Source organism: Malus sylvestris, chromosome 7 (genome assembly GCF_916048215.2).
Source record: "Malus sylvestris chromosome 7, drMalSylv7.2, whole genome shotgun sequence".
NCBI classification, from domain to species: Eukaryota; Viridiplantae; Streptophyta; class Magnoliopsida; order Rosales; family Rosaceae; genus Malus; species Malus sylvestris.
Genome location: NC_062266.1, coordinates 6,887,781 through 6,908,182, shown reverse-complemented (window position 1 = coordinate 6,908,182; position 20,402 = coordinate 6,887,781). Strand labels below are relative to the sequence as shown.

Here is a 20,402-nt window from a genome sequence, read left to right as displayed (position 1 = left end):
TCGTCCGGTGGCCGAAATCTTCCACCGAATAATATTCTACCTCCGGTGCATGTCAACGCATGTTGGCTCGTGTCAACGAGTGCTGGTGCATGTCGGCGGGTGACGGCCGCGTGACAACACGTGGTGACGTGTGATGGCGCGTAAGTCATTTTTCAAACACTTGTAACTCCTGAATCGATGTTGATTAGATTAATGATTAGGATAGTGGTTTCTCATATAAGAGAAACTTATCATGAGAACTTCAAACGGCAAACAAGGCAAGACGGCTACGACCCCATGGTGAATGGGCTTTTGTTTTCAACTAAATATATGTTATATGGTTTTCATAACTGTTTTATGAATACTCGTATATCATGCCATGACTTTTACTTGTAAAAAAACAAAATGTTTTTATACGTTACTATTGTTATTATTTATGAGCTTTGTTAATCCGTCAATGGTATGATCATAAATATACTTTATTTGCTCATCATGTATGTTTGCATAGTGCTTATAGCACTGTCTGGGGCTAGGATCAGCTTCATGTGTATGTTCACATGCACCGTTACGCTCACAATGGATCCATTGTAGGTGCCAACATGTACCCTTGACGTCATCTTTATATGTATGTTGTACTAGAACATAAATTTATACGCTCAACCTGTTCATATAGCTACTTTCTTCATAGACTAGTGTGCCTGCATGTTTTGTTAAGCATTACATTATATCATATTATTATATTATATTATATTGTTGAGATATTTGCGATGTACCCATATTTTTGAGATTAATTTATTTTTTCGGTACCTTGATTTTCATACTTACATAGTATGATTTTGGAAACTACACGGTTGAGAGAGGTTACCATATGGCTTCGTTACATATCACCTTCACTTTATGGCTTTGTTACCCTTTGGGTGTCAGCAAGCATGCCTCGATTTCGGTATCTATGTAGATATTCAAGTCGGATTGTGTCAATACATTGCTCCATCTCCAAGTCGGTGACCAAAAAAATACATATGTGGGAGTAAAGGTTTAGCAAAGCAACCAATTGCTCGATCTTCACAAAATGACAATGCAAAATGTGAATGTAATGAAAGCTTTGCTTTCTAAGTACTTCCTGCAGATTTGTAGTTACATACAAACATATGGTCCTCATTGTATACCAAGAAAAGGAACAACAAAACTTATGGCCTTTATTTTGTTTAGGAGTTTTTAACCAAAGGCCGTTTCATTTCACCGAAGGCTAGCGATGGAGGAGCTAAGCTACCATTTATGCCTAAACAAATAAATACAAATGGAAATGCAGTAATTTGATATTTTGCTTTGACCGTTTTAATCCCAAAAGTAATAAGTTCACATTTACTTGATTTATTTAAAAAGATTGTTTCTTAAACACTTCTTAATAAGTTGTAATTGGGTTGTTTTAAAAACGTTGTTTCTGAAGCACACTTTTTCATAAGTGGGGAGACAATGACAAAAGATGTTACTTGCTAGGCATGCCAATTTATTATGCCAAGTTATTCAAGTATTCAAGAAGGTACTAGATGACAATGCTTCATTGGATGTATGAGCATACAAGAAAAGACATGACCAGGAATGAGGATATCCGAAGTAAAATAAGAGTCGTCACGATTAAGGATAAGATGAGAGAAAACTGGCTAAGGTGGTTTGGACATGTGAAACAAAGACCTATAGATGCTTTAGCTAGAAAAAGCAATTATGAGATAGAGGCTCAGGGAAAAAGGGGTAGAGGAAGACTTGGAAGACTTGGAAAGAGATTTTAAGAAAAGACATGGAGTACTTGGAGCTAACAAAAAAATTGGCGCAAAACCGAGCGCAGTAACGTTCTAGGATTCATACAGCCTACTCCATTTAGTGGGATAAAACTTTATTATTGTTATTCATACACTCCCTTTTTCCAATTTGAGCAACCTATTCTCAAATGACCGGTCTTTCACAAAATGCACTTATTTTCTAATCAAGTAAATGTAAAGGCAGTTCACGCGTTACACCTACTAAAATACCATTCTTAGAGATTTGTTAATACAAGAGTAGATATAGACAACATACACCCTTTTAAAATGGTAATTTTTTTTTCGTTGGATAGAAAATATATGCATTCGAGATTTTCGATTTATACCATCTAAAAAGACATACAAGACAATCATTACCTTGTTTTCAGAAGGATAGTTTCTATATGTGTGATGAATCATATGAGGCAAAGATCAAGAAAAAATGCATTTGGACATGACATCACCATAGGTTGAGCATATGGAAAAGTTGATACTAAAGTCTAATTAAATGGATGAAGGTAACATATGATGTGACAGTCTTTTATTTATTCATAACTTATCTCTTTAGTTTTATTTAGTTTAGTAAGTAACATATGACGATAACTACTAAATCCACTTCAATGTCTTATTTCTCCATCCACTTTAGAATTTCACACACCATAAGAAGCTAAAAATGAAATGTTATTTCCCCGCCCCACTATTATTCCTAAAAAAATTGAAATGATATTTCCCAACCAACTAAGTTGCCAACAATAATCTACCAGTAAGTAAATGACCCTCCAAATGCTCTGTTGTTGTATGATTTTGTACACCGATAACTACCATCAATACCCAATCATCATCAGTTGCTAGCTTCATACCCTTTATCCACACTTTTTCGTTCCAAAATTCCTTCTATCCTCATGCTTTATGTTGTTTATGCGAATTTGGCTTACATATTGTCCATCAACGAAGTGTAAGCTTAAGGCTCCTGTTACCTTTCGTGTTTAACTTATTCTTATTATTATTTTTTGTTGTTGTTGTTGTTATATATCTTTTAAGGTCTTTATCAGTACAAAAGGCAAATTTGTAAATAAATTTTTTATTAAAAAGTAAGTGGAAAAATAAGATACTGGGATGAGAACAACAGTATGTATGATTGGGTTTAGCTGAAATTTGGAAAACTTTTGGATCCCTTTAATTTTTGTTTTGGGAGGTCCTCTAGTTCTATTTACAAGGCAAAAGTCAAAAGTCATTATTTTTCAATTGACAAAAAAAAAAAAATGTAAATCGTTATGGTAACAACGCTTGGGCATCCGTTTACATTGAACTTTACCACATCGACATTCAACGCAACGTACTAAATTGAAGAAACAAACTACCAAAAGCAGTTTCCGCCATTGACTGAAGTGCCCAGACTAATTTTCATCCCTCTCTCTCTCTCTTATATATAAACACACACATATCTCCTGTGTTGCTGTGCAAACTGACTGTATTTTCCGCCATTGACTGACCCCCAAGTCACCCGGCTCCAACCCTCGGCCGGACCGGCGGCAAGCTAAGCTGCCAGCAGTGAAACACATTTTACCATTTCATTTCGTATCACAAGAAGATTTTCTCAAGATATGATCATTTGTTGCCATTTAAACCACAATTAAATAAGTCAATTTACACAGATTGTAATGTCTCAGTTACTCTGCATTTTCCTGCTTTAATTCGTTTTCTATGTCGTTCATGTTTTCCATGTTTTCCATGACACAAAACATGGCTGGCCGTACTTCTTGTAAAAATATCTCGTTTGCGTGATTTCGAGCATTAATCACAGAGATGCTGCTCTGCATTTTCCTATCTCTCAAGGAAAGATTTTCTCTTCAATGTGTGTATTTATATTCTGCACTGCATGTTAGCTGAGGACTTGCATTTGAGTGTTTTCGCACCGGGTGTTTCAGGCAGTAGAGGGGTTTGCTGAGAAATCGGACATTTTCGATTTTCTGCAAAATTTAATCTGCTAGAGGGACACCAGAGGGTTATATATAGAAGAGGAAAGGGATTCAATGAAACAGGGAAGTGGAAAGAGAGTTAGTTAGTAAATTGAAGGGACTCAAGGATGAAGTTTGGAAGGGGATTTTCGGTTCCCCAAGATGACGATCTTCGGTTCATGGATCCATGGGTACCCATGACTCCAGAGAAGCTGATTCTGGCAAAGGATCATCCAATACCAGTCGACCACCGCAGGAACCTCCTGCAAGGAGCAAACTGGCAGCAACAACTAACTGGAATTTCAAGGGAACATGTACCGGTCAGTGTCAACTACAATGGCATGAACCAAGATGTTAGCCCAAATGGACAGCTACTTAGAAATGGAGGGCAATATAGTTCTGATGGAAGTCTGGCTAAGGAAAATCTGATGATCAATCACTCTGCAGGCTCATTCACGCAGTTGTTGCACGGTGACATCTCGTGTTGGAACAACAATCCAATGACGCAACTGCTGCATGATAAGGCAGCTTATGTTGCCTCCGCAAACATGAATCTGGGCAGAAGCGTGGACATAGCAGCAAACACGCCGCTAATTCCCAAGTTGCATCCTCAATCGGGAAACCAAGGACACAACTTGGGAAGTTACTTGCTCACCAAGCAAAATTGCAGCATTTCATATCCTTCAAGTAACATGATGAGCAGGTCCTTGGTTATGGACTTTCCATTCCCAGTTGACAACAGTCGGCGAGATTCCAACTCATTCCATTGGTTATTCGGAAACCAAAATCACTGCTCAAGTTTGAGCTCAAACCTGTTGAGTAATGGTGACAGTTCATCCCAGATAAGTCAATGTAAGTATTTCAACTCGGTTCTGATATTTATTTATTCTGCTCTAATTTGATTTCCTTGATAGAAAGAAACGAAAAACTTTGAAGAAAAACTGAGAAGAAATTAATACAGAAAAATAATAAACTTGACAGAGAAACTGCTTTTCTGCACAGATGGTTTCCTACCAAGCTATGATCTAAACTCCTTGCCAAGTACAGAAGGCGACACTGCCTCAGGTGTTGCCGGCCAACTCCAATTCACAACAAATGAGGCCAAGAATTTGGAGAACGACCAGCTTTCTGCAATGCTGAAATCCTTGACGGACGAAAGTGCTAGGAAGGAAAAAGGCAAGCAGGTCTTGTCTATAGAAGATGAAGCAACTCAAAAAAATGGTGATGGCCGCTTGCAGAACATTGTGGAGTCGTCATCTGCAGCCATTTCTACACAGTACGACAAAAACAAAGAGTCTGGCAGGGGAGGTGACAGAGGGATTGATCTGAATAAGACGCCCCAACAGAAACCACCCAAGCGAAGAAAACACAGGCCGAAAGTAATTGTTGAGGGTAAGCCCAAAAGGACGCCAAAACCTGCAACTCCAAAGAATACAGAGTCCAAGGAGACCCGACTGGAAAAGAGGAAGTATGCAAGAAAGAATGTCCAAAAGGAATCCCCAAGTCAATTGGCTGAGGTAACACGGGAGACAGCAGGCCCTACTGCTGGAAAAAGTGCAAAATCATGCAGAAGAGTTTTGCATTTTGATTTGGAAAAGACCGTGGATGAAAACCTATGCAGAGATATTGGTCAGCAAGAGAACAAGAGGACTTTTGATTTGAATTTTGACTCTCAAGGGACACATGCGGGCACTGAAACGAACCAGGTTTTGACTGAAAAGGCAGCTGAGCGAAGTGTCCTACTGAACGAATTGATGGTAGATAAGCATATCCCAAGCACTAAGAGGAACCCTATCCCTTCCATGAGTCTTGTGCCAAATAACTATACATTCCGGCCAGAAAGCCAAGCATCTGCATCCCTGCTTGCTACAGCAAAAGACATGCATCTGAAAAACTCACATGTCATGAGGAGACGTACAAAGACTGCAAATTCTGATCTATGCCAGAGAAAATGCAGAGATGAAGACACTCCTGTGCAGCAACATACCCATGCTGAAGGAATAGGCCAAGATGTCATTCGAGCAGAGATTAGATGTGAAAACCTTCAGAAGACTAAAGAAAATGTCAACCAGGGTGATTCTTTACTAAAAATTCTCTCCCTTCCAAGTGAAGGAAGGGGATCCAAGAGGGAATTTTTTCAAACTGCTGAGCACCCTTGTCGTTTTACCAACAATCCACCAAGTTCACTGTCATTCCAAGAGATACTTCAATTGGATAGAATTCAGAAAAGCAGTGGCACTCCCAGCAAAGATTGTTCAGGAAGTCGTAAGAAGAAGAAAGTTGAGAATGGACAATTGAGCATCAGTAATATGCCTAGTAAAGTTACGGCAGTTGAAAAGTGTCTGGGAAAAGTTGATAGAACAGGGGAAAATAATCTCAATTCAAATGGATTTGCATGGAAGAACCATACAATACTGAGTTCTTACTTTGAAAATAACAAAATGATTGACAGGGAGAACAAAGGGATCAGCAAGTTTATGACTGACAGGTATGCCTACTCCATCACTTCTGGGAATGGTTTTCTACATCGGCCAATCTCATCCAAATCAAATTCATGCCAAGGTTCCACTCAAGTTCTTAGCTTTTCCACCCATTCAACAAGTCAAACATGTAACCAACTAGCCTCATCACCTTCTAAAAAATCCTTTCAGCTAGGAACCAAGCTGGTATCTCATGATAATATGTCAGCAAAGAAGCAGGCTGGGGGAACTACTGTATTGAAAATTTCATCAGGTACAGATCAAGTCCCGCAAGAGAAGGATGCCTCGTATGATTACCAGCAACCTTCTGCAATTGCAATTGGTACTTTCCATCATAAGGAACCTCTGAATTCATCTCTGTAACTACTTTCAACTCACTTAATGACACTCTTGATTTTGATGCAGGGTTTCCAATAAGAACAAAAAGTACAATACCAATAGATGATATCATACATCAATTTAATGGTCTCAACCTCAATGGAAGCTGCAGCGAAATTCTAGAGCAGGAGAATGCACTTGTTCCTTACAAAGGAGATGGTACAATTGCTCCCTTTAAAGGTATTATTAAGAAACGTAAGTCGAGGCCGAGAGTAGAGCTTGACCCAGAAACAAATAGGATATGGAATCTATTGATGGGCAAGGAGGGAAGCGAAGGTGTTGAAAGAACTGATAATGAGAAGGAGAAGTATTGGGAAGACGAAAGAAAGGTTTTCCAAGGACGAGTTGACTCATTCATTGCACGCATGCACCTTGTTCAAGGTAAAATACCTTCTATTTCATTCCTAATTTGGATTGTCATGAATTGTTGCCTATGTTATACACACGATTTATACACAAGCTTTCTCATCACATAAACAATTATTGATAAGGAAGGAAAAAAATTAATGAAAAAACAACAATTACATGTATGTTATGCTGGCAAACACAGAATGTTTCTAATTCAAGTCTAAAATCAGGGAACCATGTAATGAGGTTCTAATAGCATCAAATCAAATCAAACACTTCAACAATGATGATAAATGCAAAAAATAATGATATGATTAACAAAATTATGAACATGTTAACTGCAGAAAACTTGCTAGCGTGACCTTTTTTTTCGTTTTCTCCTTCAGCACCAATTTCTGGCTAATTTTATAGAAATCTGCAGCGCAACATGCATTTCCAGTTCAGCACGAAAATCTAAAGTATTCAACTTGAAAGTCAATGCAAGATGTAAACTCAACCAAGAAAACTCGAACTTGACTACATATAAAACATGTAAAAAACCAGGATAGTACCATTTTTGTTTGTGAAAGATTGCATAATTAGATAACAGGGGTACGAATTACTTTTTGCTTCTCATGTATACCAGAAAAACGTAAATTCATTATAATTTTCTTCAATTATGGATATGTCGTTATAAGATATCATGCACATCAACACTTGATAAAAAATTATAATGAACAGGAGACAGACGTTTTTCAAAATGGAAGGGATCAGTTGTTGACTCAGTGATTGGAGTTTTCCTTACCCAGAATGTTTCAGACCATCTATCAAGGTACATTCATAATTTTGGCTTGAAGATCAACCAGGTAGCCCATATATGAATGTCTTATGGTGAACAATTTTTCTTTTGTTCCTTTCTGTCTTTTGTAGCTCTGCCTTCATGTCATTGGCAGCACGGTTTCCGCTTCAGTCAAGCAATCACCAAGCTCCACACAAGGTTGGAACAAACATCTTGGTTAAAGAACCAGAAGTTCGAATGACAAGTCCAGATGATGCCACCAAATGGCATAAAGATATATCAAGTCAACCAATCTACTGCCAGATTTCTAGGACACTCCATGAATCTGCAGAAAATCAGAGAGACGGTGAGAACTCATTGACAGAAAGGAATTTAGATGAGGCACATAGCCAATGTTTTGAGGAAGAATTTGTATCGTCTCAAGATTCTATTGAATCCTCAGTCACTCAAGGAGCTGTAGGAATCAGATCATACCAAGTGTCCAACTTGGAAACAGAAGATCCTATCACTGGATGCCAGCCCAACAAGATTCCCATTTCCATTTCAACGTATCAACAAATGGAGAAAGCGACCATGTTTCAGGACTTTTACCGTCAAGTGAATGGAAGCTCACTATTAGATGATGGATCCAAGAATGCGCAAATGGAATATTCACAGATAAAGACACGATTAGACAAAATCAATCATCTCACTGGCAGTTCTTTCACAAATCCAATCAATCTTGATGATGAAAATATCCAAGTACCAGTTGTTCCTTCCAGCAACAATCAATTGCACATGTACCCAAATTCTGGAGAGCCAGAGCCATGGAGATTTGGAAATTTCAGTGAGGACAGCATATCCTCTTGGCCTTCAACTGCTTCCAGGTTCAATATTGAACATGACAAGTACAAGAACTTAAGAAATGAAGAACTGTTAGGAAGTGTTGTTAATTCCTCTATGCAACAGAATGGTCTTAGGAGATCTCAAGAAATGCCACCAGTGGACCCGTATGCATTGTTCAGACAGCACTCAATAGACCTGAAAAACAGTTCTGAAACAAGGCCAAGCACTGGGCATAATCCTTCCAACTACAGTCATCAACGAAAGGGGAACCTAACCTTCCAATTAGAAAGCACGTCAGTCAGAGAGCCTGAAAAACATGCTGAATCACTTCAGAGAAATAAGAGTGTTAGCATGCAGCATGTCGAAAATGTCGGTGATCTCAGTAAAAAATCTTTCAACGTCGTTGACGGTAGGCAAATACACATGAAAAATCAATCAATTGATTCAAATGTACAGGAGCAACTATATTCATATAGTCAGTCGCAAAAAGAGACAAGTAAAAAATCTTCAAAAAGAAGAAAAGGAAAGGCCGACAGTGAGAAAAAGAACGATGTTAACTGGGACATCCTGAGAAAGCAGGTGCAGGCCAATGGTAGGAAAAAGGAAAGAAATAAAGACGCAACGGACTCACTGGACTATGAAGCACTAAAAAATGCTAATGTAAAAGAAATTTCTGAGGCAATCAAGGAGCGAGGGATGAACATCATGCTAGCGGAACGGATCCAGGTGCTCTACTATTAGGGTTCAGTGTCAGACTTCATGTTTGTTAAATGCACTTCAATTTTTACCAGAATAGCAACAGTGGACAGGTTTAGACTATCATTCATGATAAGACTGGTTGCAAAAATTTTGTAGGAATTCCTAAACCGACTGGTTAGAGAACATGGAAGCATCGATCTGGAATGGTTAAGAGATGTTCCTCCTGATAAAGCAAAGTAAGCCATTCCACACAATTATATAACAAGAAATTATAAGAATAATGCACTGCAATGTCAGCAAGTTTATACCTAGTTACACAAATGAATTTTCCGCAGGGATTATCTATTAAGCATACAAGGATTGGGATTGAAAAGTGTGGAATGCGTCCGGCTTTTAACACTTCACCACCTTGCTTTCCCGGTAACAAAGATGTGACTGCTAATTAGTAATTTGGTTATAGTAGTCTCGGAACATGTTACAATCAACGAAATTATCTCTTATTCACTCCATATAGGTTGACACTAATGTTGGAAGGATAGCAGTAAGACTGGGATGGGTCCCCCTCCAACCCTTACCTGAATCGCTTCAGTTACACCTCCTAGAAATGTAAGAAACGATATTGTGCCAACTGAATGATTACATTTCCAATACTTGCAAATGCTAACCATATACTTCTCTAGGTACCCAATGCTGGAGTCAATTCAAAAGTATCTATGGCCAAGATTATGCAAACTTGACCAACTAACGCTGTAAGCTCATAGATCCATAAACATTTCATATTAATTTCAGAGCACTACTTTCATGTCCAAAATTTCATGTATTTTTTTTTTAATTATTGGACTTACGCTTTTACTGATAACCCAATGACTATTGAATCACAGTTATGAGCTGCACTACCAGATGATTACATTTGGAAAGGTATGCATGCTGTTTCATTAGTTAGAAATATTAAATTAGATGTGATTAATCAAAAATAAAATAAAGCCTCATATTTTGATCTGTATGCAGGTTTTCTGCACAAAGAGTAAACCAAATTGCAATGCATGTCCAATGAGAGGAGAATGCAGACACTTCGCAAGTGCTTTTGCAAGGTTTGAGCAATAAACTCTGATAGTTACACGTATTGCTGCCACTGTGCAGGAAAAAATACATTGAAGCAAGTCATGAGGATCTCCAGATATCTTGAGACACGGGATTCAGGATCGATTAAATAATAATCAGAAGTCTAAGGAACTAAGAATAGTAGATAGTTACATGGAGACTTGTAGTTGTATAAATTACTCTATGTTTCACTCTGCGGAACAATTAGGATAAGTAAAAGAAAATTACAATTATATTATTATGAAACTCATGAAATAAGAATGTATTAATCAAATTGATACCAACCATGTTTGGTGCAGTGCTAGGCTTGCCCTGCCAGGTCCAGAAGAGAAGAGCATTGTGAGTTCAAGTGTTCCAATTGCAGCCGAGATAAACCCTACATTAGCTGTCACCCCCATGTCACTGCCTCCACCAGAAATCAACTCATTCCAGATAGCAGGTGCTGAGATTAACAACTGTGAACCGATCATCGAAGAACCAGCATCGCCAGAACAAGAGTTCACTGAGCTATCACAAAGTGACATTGAAGACTTGTTCTATGAGGATCCTGACGAGATTCCAACCATCAAACTCAACATGGAACAGTTCACATCGACATTACAGAACTATATGCAAGAGAAGATGGAGCTCCAAGAAGGTGACATGTCCAAGGCTTTAGTTGCCTTGACTTCAGAAGCTGCTTTTATTCCTACACCCAAGCTAAAGAATGTCAGTCGACTACGAACAGAGCACCAAGTGTAAGTACATTTCATCCCATAGTCACAAACCCACATATTCTTAGCAAAACACTGAACACAAACTGAAATATTGTAGGGCCAAAGTCTACTTTGAAGGTTTGCACTAAATTTTCCTAATATCTCTGATTGATCATTTATAACGAAACCACAGCATATTCAATCTAGGAAAACAAACTTAGGTGTCTAAATTTTGAATTCGCTGAATTTTAAACAAATCTCTGCCTAGGAGCCAGTATGTTCCGAGTTTTGGCACACATACCCATATCAAGCATGTGTAAACAGACATAAGTGTAACTTCTCTAACACACTTATACATTCTGTGCTGGTATAATGCAGGTATGAACTACCAGATTCACATCCACTCTTAAAAGGGGTAGGTTAAAATTATATATTATATCAACAATACATAAGCATTATTATTCTCAATTAATCACTATTCAACTTTACAGATGGACAGACGGGAACCAGATGATCCAAGCCCTTACCTTCTTTCTATATGGACACCAGGTAAGCTCCAGACATAAAAGAACTGGATACACTGTTGAGAATCTTGAGACTATTCAAGTTTAATGCATTTGATTCACTAAACAAAGTTAGAACTTAGAATACAGATGCATGGATGGCCTAGAGCTAGCTAAATTTGACATCGGATGTATGAAGTTGAAAATATTGTACATCTTACTAAGGGATACATTTATTTTATTTATACCAGGTGAGACTGCAAATTCAATTCAACCACCAGAAAGCAGGTGTGGCTCCGAAGACCAACACAAATTGTGCAATGAGAAGACATGTTTTTCATGCAATAGTATAAGAGAAGAAAGGTCACAAACAGTCAGAGGGACGATTCTGGTGAGGAAAATTGATTGTGGTAATATGTCAAACAAAAAACGAACCTACATGCAGTTTTATACTGAAATATCATTCAACTTGTCACAGATACCTTGTAGAACAGCAATGAGAGGGAGCTTTCCACTCAACGGCACATATTTCCAAGTTAATGAGGCAAGTGATATTCCTCGTTCAATTTTATCTAATGTGCAGAATCTGGACAAAGTTAATAGCAGTCCAGCAAGTATAGCCTGTGCACATTAACTTAACCATGATCCTGTACTCCTCCACTTTTGGTAAGCCAGAATATTAGAGCCATTAATTTCTAGATTTACAAACAAAATTCTATCACAATGCAGATGTTCGCAGATCATGAGTCTAGTCACAACCCAATTGATGTTCCAAGGGGGTGGATATGGAATTTGCCAAGACGGACTGTATGCTTTGGAACTTCTGTATCAACAATATTCAGAGGCAAGAGAAATTAAGATACCAGGGTCACTGCATTCACATCCCAGTTAAAAATGTATACTTACATTGAAATATTTATGTCTACCAGGTCTATCAACAGAGGGAATTCAATACTGCTTTTGGAGAGGTATGTAATACTCACTTCAGTTCTTCATATTAGTTTGCGGATAACTATATAGGAACATAGTACAGAAATAAGAATATAACACAAGATTATGAATTTAACTTCTCGGGACTAGTTATATAACAAAGGTATACATACCAACGGTTTAAGAAAAAGAAAAATGTACATGATAAACTTTAAACTGATTTGTAATTTTTTATGTAAAGGACAAATCATTGATAGTGCAAAGTGACAAACAAGCTTACATATTGACTGATTGACTTATATGCAGGATATGTGTGTGTGAGGGGATTTGAAAGAAAAACAAGAGCACCGCGACCCTTAATGCCCAGACTGCATTTTCCTGCAAGTAAGTTGACCAGGACACAAAATGAAGGGAACAAACAGCACTGACCACTGTGCAACGAAGATTTTCATCAGACGTACAGAAGCCTACTGACTGTGTGAGAAGAACAATGACTAACAAATTCTATTGCTTTCAATTATTCTTCCTCCAGAATAAGCATTCATTATATGCCAGGCAGCAGCTGATAGCAAGTATCATGTGCAATATGTGAGATTCATGATCAGATAGTAGTCTGTATGTACATTACTATTTTTTTCAATAAATGCCCAAAAAGGAGCAATCCTTCCAAATCAATGCAACATTATCACTGCCCAACAACAACAACAACAACAAAGCCTTTTCCCACTAAGTGGGGTCGGCTATATGAATCCTAGAATGCCATTGCGCTCGGTTTTGTGTCATGTCCTCCGTTAGATCCAAGTACTCTAAGTCTTTTCTTAGAGTCTCTTCCAAAGTTTTCCTAGGTCTTCCTCTACCCCTTTGGCCCTGAACCTCTGTCCCATAGTCACATCTTCGAACCGGAGCGTCAGTCGGCCTTCTTTGCACATGTCCAAATCATCGGAGCCGATTTTCTCTCATCTTTCCTACAATTTCGGCTACTCCTACTTTACCTCGGATATCCTCATTCCCAATCTTATCCTTTCTCGTGTGCCCACACATCCCACGAAGCATCCTCATCTCCGCTACACCCATTTTGTGTACGTGTTGATGCTTCACCGCCCAACATTCTGTGCCATACAACATCGCTGGCCTTATTGCCGTCCTATAAAATTTTCCCTTGAGCTTCAGTGGCCTACGACGGTCACACAACACGCCGGATGCACTCTTACACTTCATCCATCCAGCTCGTATTCTATGGTTGAGATCTCCATCTAATTCTCCGTTCTCTTGCAAGATAGATCCTAGGTAGCGAAAACGGTCGCTTTTTGTGATCTTCGCTAGATTGCTCCGGTCATTAGTGTGGATAAGTATATAAATGGATAGAGATAGGAAAGCAAACACAAGATGTACGTGGTTCACCCAGATTGGCTACGTCCACGGAATAGAAGAGTTCTCATTAATTGTGAAGGGTTTACACAAGTACATAGGTTCAAGCTCTCCTTTAGTGAGTACAAGTGAATGATTTAGTACAAATGACATTAGGAAATATTGTGGGAGAATGATCTCGTAATCACGAAACTTCTAAGTATCGGAGTGTGGTGTCGTCTTGACTTGCCTTATCTGTCTCATAGGTAGATGTGGCATCTTCTCTGGAAGTACTCTTCCTCCATCCAGGGGTGGTATCTTTAACTGGTGGAGATGCACAAGGTAATGTATCAATTTCACTTGAAGCTTACTTGTAGTCTCAGGCTTGGTCAAGCGCGATACAAACCATGTAGTAGGAGTCCCCCAAGTCGCCGAGCTAGGGGGTCTGCTGAAAGAGGTGACAGACAAGGTAAGCAATCAGAGCTCCGACTGATTGTTCACCTTCTCCCCATCTTGCAGCAGCATGAAGGATAAAGAGAAGAAAAATGAGAAGAGATGATATGAGATACTTTTGCTTTTGAAGAAGTAACTTTCCACAGGCTTATTCTTGAACTGAGCTGGAGGGTTTTCTGGTTTCCTCCAGAGTATAAGGCCGACTGAAGAATTTGAGGGTCAAAACAAGTCCATCAAATCTAGAGTACGTTCCACCCTGCTGATATGGGATACTTTTGCTTTTGACAGAGTAATGGATGTATCGGCACGCGTGCTGTTACGCTTGTCTCCACATGCTTCCTTGTATCCTTCGCACTTGCCCTATCTGTTCCTCAAGCAGATGCGGAATCTTCCCTGGAAACATAAGATGTTGAAGATGAGTACTCGAGAGCAATGCCAGGTAAGTAATCAGGTAAGGGGTTCCAGGCAGTCAGTTCCTGGCTGGAAGCTTGATTCCAAGTGCTGACTGATTGCTCTCTTTCTCCTTGTCTTGCAGGTAAAAACAAGGCCAAAGGAAAAGACAGGGAAAAAGCATGATATGGGATACTCTTGCTTTTAACCCTGATGATATGAGATATTCTTGCTCTAGTATAGCTTGTTTGCAGAGGTATTATCCGGGGGAAAGAAAGCTGAATATTTCGAAAGGCTTCGTTGGGAGTGCCCTCTCAGATATGATGAAGGGTGAGCATTTTTGCAGGTCTGCCTGTCCGTTGGGGATGGAGGTCGACATATATAGGAGTCTCCCTAACAACAAGTAGTAATGCTATTCCTTTACCCTGCTTGGTCATAGCACGGTAGTGGGAGCTGCCAGTTTCACATGTTTTAACTCTGTCAGAGCACTTTGAAAAAGTGGTCTGTGGTATCTGGCTCTCGAGATTCGGAGAACGATGCCTCTTCGATTTTTGAGAAAGCAATCATGCTGGGGGTCTGGCTCTCGAGATTCGTAGAGCAGTGTCTCTTCGATTTTTGAGGAAGTAATCATGTTGGGAGTCTGGCTCTCGAGATTCGGAGGGCGGTGCCTCTTCGATTTTGGAGCAAGCAATCCTGTTGGGAGTGTTGTCTCGAATGTGAGTAAAGGTTGGGCATGTTTGCTAGTCTACCTTGCCACGAAGCACAAAGGTTGACACACAGGGACTTTCCAATTATCCAGCAATGGTACTGTTCCTTTACCCTCTCTTCGCTTTTGAGAAAGTAGTCATGTTGGGAGTCTGGCTCTCGAGATTCGGAGGACGGTGCCTCTTCGATTTTGGAGCAAGCAATCTTGTTGGGAGTGTTTTCTCGAAAGTGAGTAAAGGTTGGGCATGTTTGCTAGTCTACCTTGCCACGAAGCACAGAGGTTGACACACAGGGACTTTCCAATTATCCAGTCGTGGTACTGTTCCTTTACCCTTGTGGGTAATAATATGGTAGCTAGACCTTCAAAATTTATGTGTCTAAACTTTGTTAGTGCTGTTTCTTTGCTATTCTTTTACCTTTCTTGGTCAGAGCGATGTAGTGGGAGCTGCAAGCTTCACGTGCTCAACTTTGGCAGAGAACTTTGGCAAAGTTATCTGTGGTACCCATGAGCTATTGTTGCGTGTGGGAAGTGGGTGATTGAACAGTAAGATTCATGTGCTTTCTACTTCACCAGAAGTCTTCGACAGAATGCCCATAATTTCTGCAAAGCTGAGTGTGCGTGTGACAGGTGCTGACAAGGCTAGAAAAGTAGGTGCCTCTTCGATTTCTGAGATCGGCCCTCGTGGTCTCTGAGCAGCCCAGCTTTTGAGAAAGCGAGCGCCTCTTCGATTGATTCGGAGAACGATGCCTCATCGATTTTTGAGAAAGCAATCATGCTGGGGGTCTGGCTCTCGAAGATTCGGGGAGCAGTGTCTCTTCGATTTTTGAGAAAGTAATCACGTTGGGAGTCTGGCTCTCGAGATTCGGAGGGCGGTGCCTCTTCGATTTTGGAGCAAGCAATCTTGTTGGGAGTGTTTTCTCGAATGTGAGTAAAGGTTGGGCATGTTTGCTAGTCTACCTTGCCACGAAGCACAGAGGTTGACACACAGGGACTTTCCAATTATCCAGCAATGGTACTGTTCCTTTACCCTCTCTTCGATTTTTAAGAAAGTAGTCATGTTGGGAGTCTGGCTCTCGAGATTCGGAGGACGGTGCCTCTTCGATTTTGGAGCAAGCAATCTTATTGGGAGTGTTTTCTCGAATGTGAGTAAAGGTTGGGCATGTTTGCTAGTCTACCTTGCCACGAAGCACAGAGGTTGACACACAGGGACTTTCCAATTATCCAACAGTGGTACTGTTCCTTTACCCTTGTGGGTAATAATATGGTAGCTAGACCTTCAAAATTTATGGGTCTAAACTTTGTTAGTGCTGTTTCTTTGCTATTCTTTTACCCTTCTTGGTCAGAGCGATGTAGTGGGAGCTGCAAGCTTCACGTGCTCAACTTTGGCAGAGAACTTTGGCAAAGTTATCTGTGGTACCCATGAGCTATTGTTGCGTGTGGGAAGTGGGTGATTGAACAGTAAGATTCATGTGTTTTCTACTTCCCCAGAAGTCTTCGACAGAATGCCCATAATTTCTGCAAAGCTGAGTGTGCGTGTGACGGGTGCTGACAAGGCTGGAAAAGTAGGTGCCTCTTCGATTTCTGAGATCGGCCCTCGTGGTCTCTGGGGAGCCCAGCTTTTGAGAAAGCGAGCGCCTCTTCGATTTCTGAGATCGGCCTTCGTGGTCTTTGAGCAGCCCAACTTTTGAGAAAGCAAACGCCTCTTCGATTTCTGAGCAGGCGCCTCTTCGATTTCTGAAGCTCCGTCGAGTGCAGATTTTTATAGAGGCTGGCATTAAGTTCCAAAGCACACTTGAATCTCCACCAGTAGAAGCTTCATTCTTGCACTTCTAAGATCTTGATTTGTCCGACCTCTTCTCTCTTCAACACCTTTGAAAATGTCTGGCCCCTCCGACCGTCGTTTTGACTTGAACCTTGTTGAAGAGGCAGCCCCGCCTTCTCCAGACAACATATGGCGCCCATCCTTCGTCTCCCCTACTGGTCCTCTTACCGTTGGGGATTCCGTGATGAAGAATGATATGACCGCTGCGGTGGTGGCCAGGAACCTTCTCACTCCCAAAGATAACAGACTACTTTCCAAACGGTCTGATGAATTAGCTGTTAAGGATTCGCTGGCTCTCAGTGTTCAGTGTGCAGGTTCTGTGTTTAATATGGCCCAACGCCTATTTGCTCGAACCCGCCAAGTTGAATCCTTGGCGGCTGAAGTGATGAGTCTCAAACAGGAGATTAGAGGGCTCAAGCATGAGAATAAACAGTTGCACCGGCTCGCACATGACTATGCTACAAACATGAAGAGGAAGCTTGACCAGATGAAGGAAACTGATGGTCAGGTTTTACTTGATCATCAGAGATTTGTGGGTTTGTTCCAAAGGCATTTATTGCCTTCGTCTTCTGGGGCTGTACCGCGTAATGAAGCTCCGAATGATCAACCTCTGATGCCTCCTCCTTCTAGGGTTCTGTCCAGTACTGAGGCTCCAAATGATCCCCTTCCGGTGCCTTCTCTTTCTGGGGCTCTACCGACTGCTGAGACTTCTCCTAAGCAACCTTTGTGAAGGCTCCGTCTTGTGTGTTTATTTTGACTCATGTATATGTACATATTTGTAGCTGATCGGGGATATCAATAAATAAGCTTTCCTTCATTTCAACGTATTGTGTTAAATACACCAAAGCCTTCTTCACTAAGTTCTTTGAATTTTCTTTTGTTGAAGCTTGTATGTTGAAGCTTTCTGAGTGGAGCATGTAGGTTGGGGTAGTGTTCCCTTAATTTCCCGAGTGAGGAAAACTTCTCGGTTGGAGACTTGGAAAATCCAAGTCACTGAGTGGGATCGGCTATATGAATCTTAGAACGCCATTGTGCTCGATCCTGTGTCATGTCCTTCGTTAGATCCAAGTACTCTAAGTCTTTTCTTAGAGTCTCTTCCAAAGTTTTCCTAGGTCTTCCTCTGCCCCTTCGGCCCTGAACCTCTGTCCCATAGTCGCATCTTCTAATCGGAGCGTCAGTAGGCCTTCTTTGCACATGTCCAAACCACCGTAACCGATTTTCTCTCATCTTTCCTTCAATTTCGGCTACTCCTACTTTACCCCGGATATCCTCATTCCTAATCTTATCCTTTCTCGTGTGCCCACACATCCAACGAAGCATCCTCATCTCCGCTACACCCATTTTGTGTACGTGTTGATGTTTCACCGCCCAACATTCTGTGCCATACAGCATCGCCGGCCTTATTGCCGTCTTATAAAATTTTCCCTTGAGCTTCAATGGCATACGGCGGTCACACAACACGCCGGATGCACTCTTCCACTTCATCCATCCAGCTTGTATTCTATGGTTGAGATCTCCATCTAATTCTCCGTTCTTTTGCAAGATAGATCCTAGGTAACGAAAACGGTCGCTTTTTGGTATTTCTTGATCTCCGATCCTCACCCCTAACTCGTTTTGGCCTCCATTTGCACTGAACTTGCACTCCATATATTCTGTCTTTGATCGGCTTAGGCGAAGACCTTTAGATTCCAACACTTCTCTCCAAAGGTTAAGCTTTGCATTTACCCCTTCCTGAGTTTCATCTATCAACACTATATCGTCTGCGAAAAGCATACACCAAGGAATATCATCTTGAATATGTCCTGTTAACTCATCCATTACCAACGCAAAAAGGTAAGGACTTAAGGATGAGCCTTGATGTAATCCTACAGTTATGGGAAAGCTTTCGGTTTGTCCTTCATGAGTTCTTACGGCAGTCTTTGCTCCTTCATACATATCCTTTATAGCTTGGATATATGCTACTCGTACTCCTTTCTTCTCTAAAATCCTCCAAAGAATGTCTCTTGGGACCCTATCATACGCTTTTTCCAAATCTATAAAGACCATGTGTAAATCCTTTTTCCCATCTCTATATCTTTCCATCAATCTTCGTAAGAGATAGATTGCCTCCATGGTTGAGCGCCCTGGCATGAACCCGAATTGGTTGTCCGAAACCCGTGTCTCTTGCCTCAATCTATGCTCAATGACTCTCTCCCAGAGCTTCATTGTATGACTCATTAGCTTAATACCCCTATAGTTCATGCAATTTTGTACGTCGCCCTTATTCTTGTAGATAGGCACCAAAGTGCTCGTTCGCCACTCATTTGGCATCTTCTTCGTTTTCAAAATCCTATTGAAAAGGTCAGTGAGCCATGTTATACCTGTCTCTCCCAAAAGTTTCCACACTTCGATTGGTATATTGTCTGGGCCTATTGCTTTTTTATGCTTCATCTTCTTCAAAGCTACAACCACTTCTTCCTTCCGGATTCGACGATAAAAAGAGTAGTTTCTACACTCTTCTGAGTTACTCAACTCCCCTAAAGAATCACTCATTTCATGTCCTTCATTGAAAAGATTATGAAAATAACCTCTCCATCTGTCTTTAACCGCGTTCTCTATAGCAAGAACCTTTCCATCCTCATCCTTGATGCACCTCACTTGGTTTAGGTCCCTTGTCTTCTTTTCCCTTGCTCTAGATAGTTTATAGATATCCAACTCTCCTTCTTTGGTATCTAGTCGTTTATACATATCGTCGTAAGCCGCTAACTTAGCTTCTCTGACAGCTTTTTTCGCCTCTTGCTTCGCTTTTCTATACCTTTCACCATTTTCATCGGTCCTCTCCTTGTATAAGGCTTTACAACATTCCTTCTTAGCCTTCACCTTTGTTTGTACCTCCTCATTCCACCACCAAGATTCCTTTTGGTGTGGGGCAAAGCCCTTGGACTCTCCTAATACCTCTTTTGCTACTTTTCGGATACAACTAGCCATGGAATCCCACATTTGGCTAGCTTCCCCCTCTCTATCCCACACACATTGGGTGATTACCTTCTCTTTGAAAATGACTTGTTTTTCTTCTTTTAGATTCCACCATCTAGTCCTTGGGCACTTCCAAGTCTTGTTCTTTTGTCTTACTCTTTTGATATGTACATCCATCACCAACAAGCGATGTTGATTAGCCACGCTCTCTCCTGGTATAACTTTGCAATCCTTACAAGTTATACGATCCCCTTTCCTC

At 40.5% G+C, this 20,402-nt stretch overlaps 2 protein-coding genes and 1 long non-coding RNA gene across 9 annotated transcripts in view; 2 read left to right on the top strand and 1 right to left on the bottom strand.

The window, feature by feature from the left end:
- LOC126628289 (uncharacterized) overlaps window positions 1-18,011 on the top strand; it is a 99,293-nt gene extending 81,282 nt beyond the window's left edge. For 3 of the 5 annotated variants that reach the window (XM_050297924.1, XM_050297922.1, XM_050297923.1), the window contains one exon: window positions 15,429-18,011. In XM_050297924.1, the coding sequence (XP_050153881.1) occupies window positions 17,244-17,918 (675 nt within the window). In that variant the 5' untranslated portion in view covers window positions 15,429-17,243 and the 3' untranslated portion in view covers window positions 17,919-18,011. Of the gene's footprint in view, window positions 1-14,989 lie in introns of all 5 variants that reach the window. The other 2 variants (XM_050297926.1, XM_050297925.1) reach the window with 2 other exon arrangements.
- LOC126628295 (transcriptional activator DEMETER-like) lies at window positions 3,708-12,920 on the top strand. The gene is made up of 19 exons (XM_050297942.1): window positions 3,708-4,585; window positions 4,736-6,535; window positions 6,619-6,972; window positions 7,660-7,750; window positions 7,849-9,268; window positions 9,398-9,477; window positions 9,577-9,661; window positions 9,756-9,847; window positions 9,922-9,990; window positions 10,123-10,159; window positions 10,250-10,332; window positions 10,642-11,079; window positions 11,416-11,452; window positions 11,529-11,586; window positions 11,792-11,931; window positions 12,019-12,084; window positions 12,270-12,384; window positions 12,470-12,508; window positions 12,777-12,920. The coding sequence occupies exons 1-19, from the start codon at window positions 3,862-3,864 to the stop codon at window positions 12,896-12,898; spliced, it is 5,850 nt and encodes a 1,949-aa protein (XP_050153899.1). The 5' UTR covers window positions 3,708-3,861; the 3' UTR covers window positions 12,899-12,920.
- Window positions 7,099-10,774, bottom strand: LOC126628301 (uncharacterized). Of its 3 annotated transcripts, XR_007625356.1 has the most exons (4): window positions 10,628-10,766; window positions 8,192-8,817; window positions 7,724-8,042; window positions 7,099-7,354 (listed from the first exon to the last, which is right to left on the bottom strand). It is a non-coding gene; the product is annotated as an uncharacterized LOC126628301 (long non-coding RNA). The 3 variants fall into 3 exon arrangements; XR_007625357.1 differs by having other exon boundaries at window positions 7,724-8,812; window positions 10,628-10,774; XR_007625355.1 differs by having other exon boundaries at window positions 7,724-8,817.
- Window positions 18,012-20,402: the final 2,391 nt, after the last annotated feature.